Below are 14016 nucleotides of genomic sequence, written 5' to 3' on the forward strand. Positions count from 1 at the left end.
GATCTCATTTAACCTTTCAAAAATCTTGTAGAATAAATGCATGTGTGGCATTATACCCATTATAGAGATTAAAAACAAGCAAACTGAGGCTCAGAGAAAGCAAGTCTGCTTCAGGTTGAACAATCAATCACAAGTGGAAGTAAGTAATCTAGGTCTCTCTGACGTTAACACTTGTGTTTTAACTGTCATACCAGAGTACAGAGCAAAGCAGGCCCTTGTAAATGTCAAAGAATATGATCAGGGGAACACTGGGGAAGCAGAGGAGACTGACACTGGGAATCTATGATGCACCAGTTGCTATGCTGTTGCTAGGTGTTTGAATATCCATGTGGCACACCCAGATCTATCAGCAGTCTCTATGCTTCCAAGATAGCTTCCCCCAACTCCCAACCACTGCAGCTACACAGCAGGGTGAGTGGGCAGGCGTGCTGGAGAACTGCAGGCGGGTTCCTTTCTATATCATCAGCTCTCCACTTCACAATCCTCATGTCAACAAACCCTTAGGGAGGGGAGGCAAGTTATTCTGTGTGCTTCCCCCACGAGACCAACCAAGCATATCCCTGGACTCTTACCTCAATTTGGTTTAAACAAAGTATCAGGTGGATCTAAAATAACAGATTCTGGTCTTGGGAACACTGTGTTCCCCATTTACCTTAATTTTCCTCTTCAGGGACTCTCTAAAGCCTTGACCACATTAAATACATAGAATTATGAACCAGGAGGCCTCTGTCTGCCCCTGACCTATCGACACTCATAGGTCCACTCAGATTCTGAGGTCAGAGAAAATCTGCATTTATACCTTCCTAATGATTTCACATATTTGTGTCAAAGAGTGTTCCCTCATGAAAGCAGTACAAAAAACACCAGGAAAACACTTTCTCTCCATAATGTAATCCCAGATAAAAGAAGGCCTGCAGTTACATGAATCCTTGTTTTAAAAATGTTGCTGTTTAGGCACCATCTAGTCAGCACAAAATGCTTTGCATGGGAAATGTATGGATAAACACATGTAGGGTTTTGTGCAAGTGTGACTATGGATTTTTTTCCCCTCTCTTCTCTGAATCAGGGATTCGGGATGCTCAGACCCACAATGCAGATAAGTTTCAGAGGCTCTGTAAAATCAATACCAAACCTTATGGAAGATTACACAGAACCGGTTAGCAGCACAGCTGCTCAAACAGAAGACATCTGTTTCAGTTTTGAGGCCGCCAGCGATCAGCTGAATGGGTGGCAGTTCGCCACTGGGTCTAATCTCACAAGCCTAGGGGTCTAGGATCTTGCTCATGGGTGGGATCCAGTCTCTAGCCCCTAAAACAGTCTCTGGCACATGGTAAATTAAAGAACAAGTAATTCTTGAATAAACAAGTGCGAAATGCTACCCATATAGTTATTATTTCATATAGAACCCTAAGATAATACTATAGCCTGCTCTATCACTTACTTATTAATTATGTGACCTAAAGCCAGGCATTTAAACTCAGCAGGTGTTATTTTTTCCTCCACGGGTAACAATGAAATCATATGTTTCAAATCACATCACAAGAATGTTGTGATGCATTAATGGGGTGGAACAACAGATAGAAAGCAATTTAAAAATTCCCTGCTTCCCTGCTCCTTCAGTGCTCACAGAGGGGCCCCTGTATCTCCCATCAAAATATTTATCATGGCAAACTGCAATCACCCATTGTCCCGTTTGATTTTTCTGCTGGACAACACAAAAAAGAATGTTTTTTTCCAGGAGCAGGATATTTCAGAAAGTAACAGCTTGAGCATCAGGCCCCTCCAAACAAGGCCAGGATTCAAGGGGAGCTCTGCCACTTACTAACTGTATCACCCTGGGAAGGTTACACGGCGTGCTATCAATCAAACTGTTCCCTCATCTGCAAAACCTGGAGAATAAGTACTTGCACCTTGAGAAGTTGGTAAAGATGAAATCAGCTCAACATGAAAAGACCCAAGATGTTATTTAGAGACTTCGATTTCCCTTTTTTAAAAATTGGAGGATAACTGCTTTATAACATTGTGTTAGTTTCTGCTGTACAATGTGAATCAGCTGTAAGTATACATGTATCCCCTCCCTCTCGAGCCTTATCCCACCCTTCTAGGTTATCACTGAGCTCCCAGCTGAGCTTCCTGTGCTACATAGCAGCTTCACATTATCTGTTTTACACATGGTTGTGTATTTATGTCAATGCTACTTTCTCAGTTCATCTCTTGCATTTACCTTTTAGCTGTGGTACGATGTCCTCCTTTCCTGCATAAGGGTCACAGCGAAAGCGGTCCAGGCGATCAATGGTGCACTGGCCCACGACGGGCTTGCGGCCGAACTGCCGGTGGTCAATGACCTTGATCACCAGCGGAGGCATGTAGAGTTCCTCCTTGGGCAAGAACTGGGGGGGGGGGGGGGGGGGGTCACAGAGGTCGGTGTCACTTCTCTGTACAAGTCCTGACAAGGGCAGCTTTGCCAATTAACTCCCCCAAAGGGACCATCCCAGGCTCTCTCTGCCCATTTGGCATAGGCCCAGGGCCCCACAGTGAGCAGTTCAGTAATATACATGCCAAGCTAGCAGCCTAGAGCTGAAGGGCCTGAGCTCTGAACCAGATGCCTGGGGTCAAATCCCTGCTCTGCCACTGACAGCTGCATGACATGATCTTAGGGAACCTTTCTATGTCCCAGGGATCTCAATAACAGTAGGGTTGCTGAATTAGTGAACGTGAAGTGCCTAGAACTGTACCTTAGTGCCTGGCTCTGCTCTGTTAACAGGGTGTGAAGTCAGCACTTAGTTAGAATTAGTTAAAATTTAGAAATGATTGAGATAAAATTGAACCTTCACAGGAAGTAACTGTGGCTTGGGAGTCTTTCAGCCCTGGAAGTTCAATGCCAAAATAGGATGCTCTTTTCTCATTGTCTCCTGGTTCCTCTACATACAATCTGGTGACCTTGGTGATACTATCTGATTGGGGAATCATGAGCTGGTCTCAGGTCTGCCTGGTGTGTGGTTCAGATTATTTCCACCTCTGTCCTTGCACAGGAATAGAAGTTGGGGTCAACTGAGAGGCTTTTCTCACTTTTACTGACCAAGGCTAGATCCCAGACTAGAGCTTGGGAGGCAGGGAGGGAGCTGGAGAGAGGATTAAGGATGGGCGGAATGGCCCCAGGATCACTCTGGGATTCTGGCTAGGAACCTACAGGGGGTGCTCACTGGTAGCATCCCAAGGGGAAAGCATGGGCTTTGAAGCTGAAGGGACCTTAAGTCTGAATTCTGGCCACCCACTTGCTAGCTGTGTCCCCTCGTGTAAATCACTTAACCTCTCCGTTTTCTCCAAAGCACACGAGAGGGATGAAGATGCCTGCCCTGCAGGCCGGAAGACTTGATGCAGGGAGTGTGAACGCAGCCAGCACTGGGCTCTACGTAGCTGCTGCTGTGGTCTTGACAGAGTCTCTGGGCACAGCAGGCAGCAACCTGGCACTGGTTATGGAACCTGGAGAGGGTATTTTCCCCTCCAGGTCTTGGTTTCCTCATCCGTAAGAGGAAGAGTTAAGCCACATGACCCCGGAGTTCAAGAGCTGTGTGTTGGAGGCCCTAAGGGCAGAAAAATTGACTGGGGTGGGAAAAGGACTGGGAAGGTTCTAGAACTTCCACCCCATCAAAACTGAGGAAATGCCTTTGTATCTCTTGTTATAGTAGAGTATAAAAAGAAAGGTTTTTCTGTTTTAAAAAGTTAAGGATTTAACTGCTTTAAAGATGGAAAGATGGAGTAGCCTCTTCTTGCTCCCAGAGCAAGAAGACCCCAAATATGGGGTCTGCAATGGAGGACTGTGAACCAGATCTGAGGCTGCCAACTTCTAATAACCAGAGGGGAACATCGATGGAACAAAAGTGGGCACCATCCCTAGGCGTGCCTGGAGGTAAGGGCACAGTCACAGGCTGCTAGGACGCAGCCCCATCACCCCATTACTCTGCAGCTCCCTTTCCCCAGCCAGCCAATCACTATGGGGGATTCTGGGTCACACACACCTACAGGGGCGTGGCTGGGTCTTAATATTCTGTTCTTGGAGGGCTGACTGAGAGCTTGTCATAGAGAGCTGACTAGATGGAAGTTTCCTGGAGAAATGCCACAGGATTGCTCATAGATACTTCTGTGTCACTGGGGCTTTTTGCAGCTTTAGGGAACTATTGCTACAGTGTGAGAATCTAAGGGAGGATAGTCACTGACAAGCAGACTAAGGCAAGGTTTTTCTATTTGTTTTTGGACTTTGGAAATATATGAATATATAATGTATGGATTTGTATATATTAATTTCTCAAGTACAAGTCAGCAATTCAACACACATGAACTATTATGGAGTCTTGATACAGTACCACTCTCATGAAGAGAACAGAACTTGGGAAGTTGGGTGTCTTCTTCAGGTTTTTGATCACCACTGACTCGACCCTTTCCCCTCCACACTCCACAATGAGACTGGGGGAGGTGACAGAAGCCATCTGGTAATTCTTCATATTTCTTAAGCCCCAAGCTAGAATCTAAGAAAACAATATAAAAAGAAGGGAAGAAAACCCAGCATATTAAAAATATTCGAAAGGAAACATTTTTTCTTAATAACCGGTAAATTCTTTAAGATGGGCTTGTACCGATTTGCCTCAAATCTCTGAGAATGTTATCCTAGAAAGCCTGGAGGTCAGACAGAGAAAGTGTTTTTGCCCATTTTCTTCCCTTATCTGAATGGATAAAGAGCAGAGCAGATAAGAAAGCAGGGATCAAATCCTGGCTGGCCACAGCTCTGAGAACTCTGGCAAGTTAGTAACCTCTCTGGCTCAGCTACAAAAGGAGCTGAGTATTCCGCATCACAGGGTTATTCTGAGGACTAAGTGTAAAACTCTTAACACAGAGTCTGACCTGCAGGCATTTATTCAAAAATAAGAGCTGTAGTTTAAAGTCATCTGTCTCAGTCTTCTTAGCAAGACAGCCCGAGGATGGAAACCTCCAGGTAACAGCTTGTTGACTGGACAAACGGGGAGCCCTCACTAGCAGGCAGGATGCTGTCCATCAGGTTCCCTCCGCCTGTATCTGCTCAGACTGTCTGACACATCACCATTTCCCATTCTTCCCATCCCTCCCTCCACCTCCCCCTCAGGTCCCCTTTTCTCAGCACACACAGACATGCTGCTAGAGTCCATCTCCTCTCTTCCAGTTCTCCAGTTGACCCGGGAAACTTAGAAATCCACTGGCTCCCAGTAAATGGGAATTCTAAATTCCCTCAGCAAAATTGGGATTGACTTGTTTTTATTGATGAGTATTCTATTTTCCATGAATATTTCTGTTTTGTGGACAAATTCTAAAGGAAGTTGGAGATAGCAAGAGAAGACACAGCAAGGTTCCATTCCTATACAAAAGATTCCAGTTGGGTGGCCACATCCATTTGATCTGACCAGTAAAACAGAGCAAGCAGCATACCTCAATAGCAGTGAGCTGAACCACAGGCCTAATGCCCTGGGGGACCATGTACAGATTTGGTGCCCTCTGCGAGGGAAGAATGGGAAGGTTGGAGCCATCCTGTGAAACAAACACGGAAAAGTCAATGCCTCCCTTTGGTTCAAGTAAACAGTGCCTGAAATTGTTAACAAGTGCTTTAATTGGCCACTCTGAAAAAAAATGTATGAGTGAGAACTCAGTAAGTACCTTGTGCCTCAGGATCAACTCTGCAGTTACAAGGACATCCCCACAGGTTTTGTCTCCATTCATCACTGGGTACCAGAGAAGTTTGGGAGTGATGTCCATTTCTGAGTCTAGTTTCACCAGAGGAGAGCACATGCTTCGTCCTAAAAATTCATCTTTGCCCTAGAGAAACAAGCAATCCTGAAATTCTCTGACAAACATCCTTATAAATCTCCATCATTCCCTACGTCATCTTAGAAATGCTAAATTACCTACCACTTGGTCATTGTCAAAAAGTTCGATGATAACCTTGGGTGGGTTCTGTAGGATGGTTTGGGGTTCCCCATAAATTTCAATTTCATCGAATATAATTGTTTGGTCCCATGTGGGATTCAGAGTTGAGTGGATGATCTCGGTGGTTTTACTTCGATGAAGGAAGGAGACATGAGCATATGGATCTAAAACAGAAGAGAGTAACAGTGGGCCATGGCTGAAGTCTGAAACCATAAAACTCTTGGAAGACAACATAGGGGTAGGCTCCTTGACACTGACTTGGCCATGGGTTTTTAATTTGACACAACAAAGGCAACAAAAGCAAAAATAAACAAATGGAATTACCTCAAACTAAAAAGGTTTCCGTGCAGCAAGGTGAATCACCAACAAAATGAAAGGCAAACTATAGATGAATGAAGAAAAAATATCTATCTATATAGGCAGATACATACATACAATAACATATAATTCAGCCTGAAAAAAGAAGGAAATTCTGCCATTTCTGACAACATGCATGAACCTGAAGGGCTTAAGTGAAAGAAGCCAGACACAGAAAGACAAATACTACAGGGTATCATTTATATGTGAAACAAACAAACAAAAAGTCTTAACTTAGAGAAACAGAGAGGGGAATGATGGTCCCAGCGGTGGCCGGGGGCAGGGGAAATGATGTGAATTAAGGAGTATAAACTTCACCTGCAAGATGAGTAAGGTCTGAGGATCCAATGGATAACATGACGACTACAGTTAACACTTTTCATATAATTGAAATCTGCTAAGAAAGTACAACTTAAGTGTTTGCACCAACTCACAAAACATAAATTTGAGAGACGATGAATATGTTCACTCAACTGTGGGAATCCTTTCACAAGTTGTACATATGTCAAATCATCACGTTGTTCACTTTAAACTTTATCAACTATACCTCAGTACTGCTGAAAACAGCTCAGAAAAAAAAAAAGTAATCCACTCCTCCTCCAGGCTTAATAATTTCACCAAACCTTTTTACAACTGCTTGGGAGCTGACCTATCTGAGCAATAGCCTGCTGTCTAACTTGAAGCTTTTGCACAAGCTGAAAGGATGCCTGGCTTTTAGCATTGCGGCATCTTATGAATGGGATTCCTTACTTTTACCCTGGTGGTATATCTTCTGTTTCAAGCTGCAAGGCATGTGCTTCAAGTTTTATGCAACTTTAGTCAAGAAATTAACTTTGACTTGCAATGATTGAGTGCCCCCTGGTGGTGAATATTCAAAAATGTCTTCAAAAACCATTCTGGAGTGGTATTAGAGATTACCTTACATCTGCTTTAATTTGTCAGAAAAGGAAACCATTCACAAATGTTGGTTAATGTTAGTGCTCGGAACACACCTCACAACTGATGTGAGCATGCCAGAGTGTCAGGCAACTGGTCCTAGAGCTGGTTCCATAAGGGACACTCTGCTGGCCTGCAGGTCCTGAAGTGGAATGCTCCTCCTATAGCTCTGGGAAATTAAAAGATGGTTGCTCCTTGGAAGAAAAGCTATGACAAACCTAGGCAGAGTATTAAAAAGCAGAGACATCCCTTTTCTTACAAAGGTCTCTATTATAGTTAAAGCTATGGTTTTTCAAGTAGTCATGTACAGATATCAGCATTGGACCATAAAAGAAGGCTGAGTACTGAAGAATTGATGCTTTCTAATTGTGGTGCTGGAGAAGACTCTTAAGAGTCCCTTGGGCAGCAAGGAAATCAAACCAGTCAATCCTAAAGGAAATTAACCCTGAATATTCATTGGAAGGACTGATGTTGAAGGTGAAGCCATCTGATGTGAAGAGCCAACTCACTGGAAAAGACCCTGATGCTGGGAAGGATTGAGGGCAGGAGGAGAAGGGGGCAACAGACCATGAGATGGTTGGGTGGCATCATCAACACAATGAACATGAGTCTGAGCAAACTCCAGGAGATAGTGAAGGATAGGGAAGCCGGGCGTGCTGCAGTCTATGAGGTCACAAAAAGTTGGACACGACACTAGCCCAGGAAGCCCAGGAACTAGTTATGGTCCCACCAGCAACAGCACACAAATTCCCAAGTAGCAGGTACCCAGAACCTTCCGCTGAGAACCAGTCCAAAGGTAGCAAAACTAGAGGGGGTATAAGTGGTGAGGGGTAATCAAGTCTCCTGGTTTGTTGGTGCTGGAAATTTGGGGAGCAGGCAGCAGAGGAGGTCAAGATGGACTCCAAATTAGGGAAATGGGTGAACTGGTGGTTATCATTTTGTCAACTTAGAGAGCTACAAAAAATATTTATATATACATAAAGGTGCTGACTTACCAACCAACCCAAGAGTTCTGGGGTAAAAAGAGAGCTGTAAGTATAAACAAGAGAGCAGAAACTACTTTTCTTCTTGGTGTTTTTCATCACTTAATCCCTTAATGATTATTAGTATTAAAAGATCACATCTTCTCTGGCACTCAGCAACTGTGCTCAACAGACTCGGCCATTGTTTAATGACTGAGCCATTGACTTCATGCATATCAAACTACTTACTCTCAATAAGGAAAAGCTTTTTGTTGTTGTGCGAAATAACTCAAAGCATCCACTTGATGAAAAGTAGAATCAAGCTAGCCTGCTGTGTAATAACATGTGAGATGGAGTCTTTTTTCCTTTACCTGAAAAGCTATCCTTGTCTAGAGCCATGAGGTTTCTGGCTTGATAGATATAGCAGCGCAGGTGGTAAACATAGACTCCTAAAAAGAACAGGATGGAGGTTACTTGTAAGAAACAGAACACTGTAAACTGCTATTTTTCTATTGGACATAACATATATTTCAGATAAATGGGTTACCCAAATCCATTTCCCCACAATTTATATTGTATGTACTGAAGGTATACAGCAGTGATGATGCGTCTTCCAAGTGTTTCCTGCAAAATGAAGCACTGTAAAAATGCTACAGGAAGTTCATTGCAAATGTATCAATCAGGAGAGCATAATCCTGGTATAAACTACCTGGATTTAGGGTACTGTTTGTCATTGCTGACCTTTAAAATGACACTGGGTCTATAGGAGTTACTGAAATAGGGCTTTCTATACCATTTCAGCACCAGATCCAGGAAACAGTTATCTGTTAAGTTTTTCTTTGATATTTCAAAGACGTTATACTTCTTCTCATTATTATTTTAATACATAAACGACCCTCCCCACTACACTGCTACCCCACCCTGCCCCTGCAAATACACATAATTTGAGAAGCAGTAGAGTCCTGTGATTCACTGCACAAATTCTGGCTTTGGTGGCTCAGACAGTAAAGAATCTGCCTGCAATACAGGAGACCCAGGTTCAATCCCTGGGTCGGGAAGATTCCCTGGAGAAGGGAAGGGCTACCCACTCCAGTATTCTTGCCTGGAGAATTCCATGGACAGAGGAACCTGGGCGGCTACAGTCCACGGGATTCCAAAGAGTCAGACAGGACTGAGTGACTAACACTTTCAGAGTATTGATTCACAACGCAAATGCTAGGAACCAGACTACTTCAGTTCAAATTTTATCTCTAGTGCCTACAAGCTACAAAATCTTGGTCAAATAATTTAATCTTTCTGTACTTTATTTCTTCCTGTGAAATTGGGAACGATAATGGTACCTCCCTTCTAGGGTTGTTATAAAAATTAAATGAGATAATATATGCACAGTACCTGGCAATGCTAAGACTAATATGAGTATTTGCTATTATTATTACAGAGTAGGTCTGCTTCATTCCAAAATTCCTGAAGGTTATCACTAAAACCAACTTTAAATTTTTGAACTTTTTCGGTAATTAAAATAATCTTTGGAGGGCTCTTGATAGAATGAGTAAATATCAGACAGGTTATGTTAAGATTAACTATTTGACCATCCTCTACCCCAAATATAGTTATTAAAACTGTATTTTAAAAAATCACATTCATGATATGATGAAAATGCAAGTCACATTTACATAAAAGGATTTTTTAAAAATCACATTTGGTGATTCATAGTTATCCTCAGATAAAAGTCATAGAAGTGAAATTCACAAATACACGTTTAAAACTTACTGTCAAAATTACAGGAAACAATGGGAGTATTTGCTCCAAATACAGTGGTGGCACTGTGCTTCTGTTTTTCTACGCTCTTTTCTTCATCCTCTGTAGTGTCTGCGCCCTAAAATAAGAGGCAGGAAAACCAATTAGTAATGCCTAAAAATGAAGGTAAGAATTAGAAACAAATGGAATTTTAAGAGTTTTCTTAATCTAATCATTCCATTTTTAAAAATGAATGAAGCCCAGCATAGTGACAGAGTGGGAAGCTAGAACCAGCCTTTCTATCTCAAGACCAGGTTTACCAAACCCTACCCCTTGGGGGTGGAGGGGTGGGGAAAGAAAAGTGAAAGTCTCTCAGTCTGATTCTTTGTGACCCCATGGACTGTACAGTCCATGGACTTTTCCAGACCAGAATACTGGAGGGATCGAACCCAGGTCTCCAGCATTACAGATGAATTATTTATCATCTGAGCCACCAGGGAAGCTCTGGGGGGTGGGGGAAGGAAAGCATAAAAGATACATAAGAGTATTAGGAGGAAGGGAGGAAGAAAAAGTGGTGGAGGAAGAACAGAGAAAGGTTAGTGTGTAGAAATATAAAAATAGGTTGTGTCCAAACACAAGTTTCCAAAAATGCCATTTTCTTAATTCATTCCTTCTACCATTCTGCTTTTGTCCTCCCTGCCTTTCTATTGTGCTTCCATGTGAATTGTTCTCTGATTTTGTGAGCCATCCTTCTGTTTTCCTTCCCCTCACACCTGTATATTTAACTTTCTTGGCTTGTTGAACAGTTGTAGTTTCCAGAGTATGACCCAAAGAACCTAAGCTTGGAATGTTAATAGATGTCACCCAGAGCAAAGGCTTTGGAACAGATACACTTGAAGAAAAGGCTAGGTGAACCAATATTAAACGGGCTTCTTAGAACCTTCCACGTGTCAATGGTCTATTTATTCTACATTGCTGAGCACCTATGATGTGTGGCTTTCTACCAACTTGGGTGCAGTCTTACAGTAGTGGAGTCGGTGGCCTTTTATCCAACATGCATGTGTCTTCCCTCTGTGAATATAATTTGAATTTTGGCCATTAATTACTTACAAGGGCCCCTTCAAGTTTAAAGATGGCAGCTGCACCATGCGTTTCTGAAGGAGCCATTTTTCTCCTCCAGCGTCTGCGGCGAAAGGTATCTGAACTACGCTGTTTCCAGTGAAATTTCCAGCCAATTAGAGAAGCGTATTCCCAGCCCTCCCGGTCTTCAAATTCTGCCATGGCCTAAAACAGAGGTAAAACATTTAATGATAATCATCACCATAACAATGTTCCTTATATTGATAAAGCAGTTTACGTGATCAATCAACAAATACGTATCAAAAATCTACTCTGGGCCAAAGCACTGTGCTAGAAGCCAGGGTACAACAGAGAACAAAATAGACAGGCTCAGGACTTCCCTGGTGGTCCAGTGGTTAAGAATCTGCCTTGCAATGCAGAGGATGTGGGTTTGATCCCTGGTTGGGGAACTAGGATCCCACATGCTGCAGAGCAACTGAGCCTGTGTGCCCTTGTGTGCTACAACAGAAGATCCTGCATGATACAACTAAGAGCTGACACAGCCAAATAAATAAATAAAATGCTAAAAAAATAATAGGTTTTCTGCCCTTGCAGAGGTGATGGTGGGGATGCAGAAAGGACAGCAGCAACTGAAGTGAAATGAGATTTTGCCAAGGTGATGGTTGTACCATCAGGAGGAGCCCCTTATTTAGGCTTGGTAGCAGGGATGGGGTGGGGCATGAGGTCAGGGGTAAATCAAATGCATTCTTTTCCAAATTGCTTTCTATTTTCTCACTTCACTAGTTCATAAGCACACTGCTATTGTGATATAGTTTGGAAAACATTATTATCTCCACTTTACATATGGAGGGAAGAAATGATGCCACCCTCCCCAGGGCCTAAGTGTTTAAGATAAAAACTTCTATAGCTAATAAATAAATCAGGGTATATACTACTTCTAGAATAACTACTATAATGACTAAAGTAGCTTTTATCATAAAAACTATTTCTATTTAATTATCTCAGTTTTCAATGTTTTCTTCAATTCATTCAGCAAATATAAGTGCCTACCATGCAGCACTGGGTTAAGAGCTGAGGAAGCAGTGAAGAAAGAGATAGGGTCCTTGCTCTCCTGTAGCTGACATTTCAGTGGTTAGAAATTTTACATAAATATCTTAAAAGTATGACTAGATTTAGTAGATGTAAAATAATACCGAATAATATTTATGATGTCAGAAATAAGAGCTTCACGTAGGTTATTAATGTAGGGGCTATTTTTTTCAACTCTGAATAAACAGAAAATCCAGGTCAAGAGTGATCTTGTAATTAACCCTCTAGTTAATTACATTAACTAGTGGCACTGAAATATTTCATGAAGCCAGGAGTGAGGCAGGCTGGGGAATGTGATCAAAGTGTCTCGACAATACTCTTTGGTAGAACTGGGCCATGCTTCCGGTCTTCTGACTTGTCGCTCAGTGACCTTTCCACCTCACCTTGGTACTCTCATGTGGAAGAAGGGAGTCAAAGTGCCTCTAGAAACTTCTCACTCCATCAAGATAGGGCTGATTGCAAAACAAATATTCATTCATCAGCTCATTCATTCTACTCCATTATTTATTAGGAACAAGGTCCTGCGCTAGCCGAAAAGATATGATGAGAAGGGTTCCATCTTTGGAAGCACAGAAGAACTGAGAAGCTCACTGGCTAAAAAAAGCCACTTCATCACATCTACTGTAAGTCAGGCACTTTGTGGAATAGAAAGAGTTCCTATTTAGAATGAACTTAGCCTGAGTTCACTCTATCACTTACTAGACATGGGGTGGTGGTTTAGTTGCTGAGTTGTGTCTGACTCTTGTGAACACGTGGACTATAGCCTGCCAGGCTCCTTTGTCCATTGAATTTCCCAGGCAAGAATACTGGAGTGGGTTGCTATTTCCTTCTCCAGGGGATCTTTCCTGACCCTGGAATTGAACCTGGGTCTCCTGCATTGCAGGCAGATTCTTTACCAGCTGAGCTGTGTGGGTAGCCTGAAGCAAATCCATTTAACCTCAGTGAGGACTGTCTGTAAAATGAGGATGAAACACAGATTTTGTGGATTGGAGATGATATACAGTCAGTGCTTACCATCATAGAAGGCACACAAAACATACCAGTTACTATTGTTATTAGTATTATTGTTCCACTCAATTTATTATTATTCCGTTTAAGCGTATAACCCCATAATTAGATGCATGATATTATACCCATTTTGCAGATGAGAAAGGAGAAGAAGCCAGGATTTGAATCCTTAGATGTCTTGTTCAAAGTCTTGAGCTACTGCCACTACTATAATATGCTATCAAAATAATTTCTCTGTCTATCAGTGCCTCTTGAGTGGTTCTCATTATTTAGCCTGCTTCAAAATCACCTGGAAGACTTAGTTGTTGAAACACAGAATGCTGGGCTTACCCCCAGAGTTCCTCAATCAGTAGGTTAGAGGTGGGGGCACACTTTTAGAACCCTTGAGCAGCGTCTCAGGCAAATGGTTTCTGTAGAAACAGCCGGATTTACTGTGGTTCTGAGTGATCCAGAAGATAGAGCCACCCACTCCCTCCCACTGCTCCTCTTACCCTTGTGGTACTCGAAGTAGATTGTGTTAAATCTTTCTTGCGTTTTCGGACCAGCCTTCGGCGTCTATGAGTATGATACATTTTTTCTGCTGCGACCCAGGATCTGGGTTTATTATCAGGAGGAATGGTAATCCCATACTCCCAGCCTGGAACAGAGTTGGTGAATGGTTATCCAAAAGAGATGCACTTGCCAGACTGCCAAATAATGTTTGGCAATAAAGTTAAACAAAGTTCCATGAAACACTCAGTCCCTCTCTGTCCCCCTCCCAACATTCTCCAGTGTCCTGACTGAATGCCACTGCTCCTTCCACTCTTGTGCAATCCGCCAAACAGAATACAGCCCGATTCCCCTGGATTCTTCCTCAAGAAGCTTCCTTTGTGGCCATGGGGTTCACCTCCATGTT

The 14016-nt window shown here is 42.7% G+C and overlaps 1 protein-coding gene across 1 annotated transcript in view; it reads right to left on the minus strand.

Moving 5' to 3' along the window:
- Window positions 1-14016, minus strand: part of MYOF (myoferlin) — a 171826-nt gene that overhangs the window by 35708 nt on the left and 122102 nt on the right. The window contains exons 29-37 of the mRNA XM_061162197.1: window positions 13613-13758; window positions 11055-11228; window positions 9978-10083; window positions 8579-8656; window positions 5935-6116; window positions 5683-5841; window positions 5458-5556; window positions 4365-4526; window positions 2225-2390 (exon numbers count right to left, since the gene is read on the minus strand). Of these exons, the coding sequence (XP_061018180.1) occupies window positions 2225-2390; window positions 4365-4526; window positions 5458-5556; window positions 5683-5841; window positions 5935-6116; window positions 8579-8656; window positions 9978-10083; window positions 11055-11228; window positions 13613-13758 (1272 nt within the window). The remainder of the gene's footprint in view (window positions 1-2224; window positions 2391-4364; window positions 4527-5457; window positions 5557-5682; window positions 5842-5934; window positions 6117-8578; window positions 8657-9977; window positions 10084-11054; window positions 11229-13612; window positions 13759-14016) is intronic.

The sequence above is a fragment of the Dama dama genome, chromosome 15 (assembly GCF_033118175.1).
Source record: "Dama dama isolate Ldn47 chromosome 15, ASM3311817v1, whole genome shotgun sequence".
Taxonomy (NCBI): Eukaryota; Metazoa; Chordata; class Mammalia; order Artiodactyla; family Cervidae; genus Dama; species Dama dama.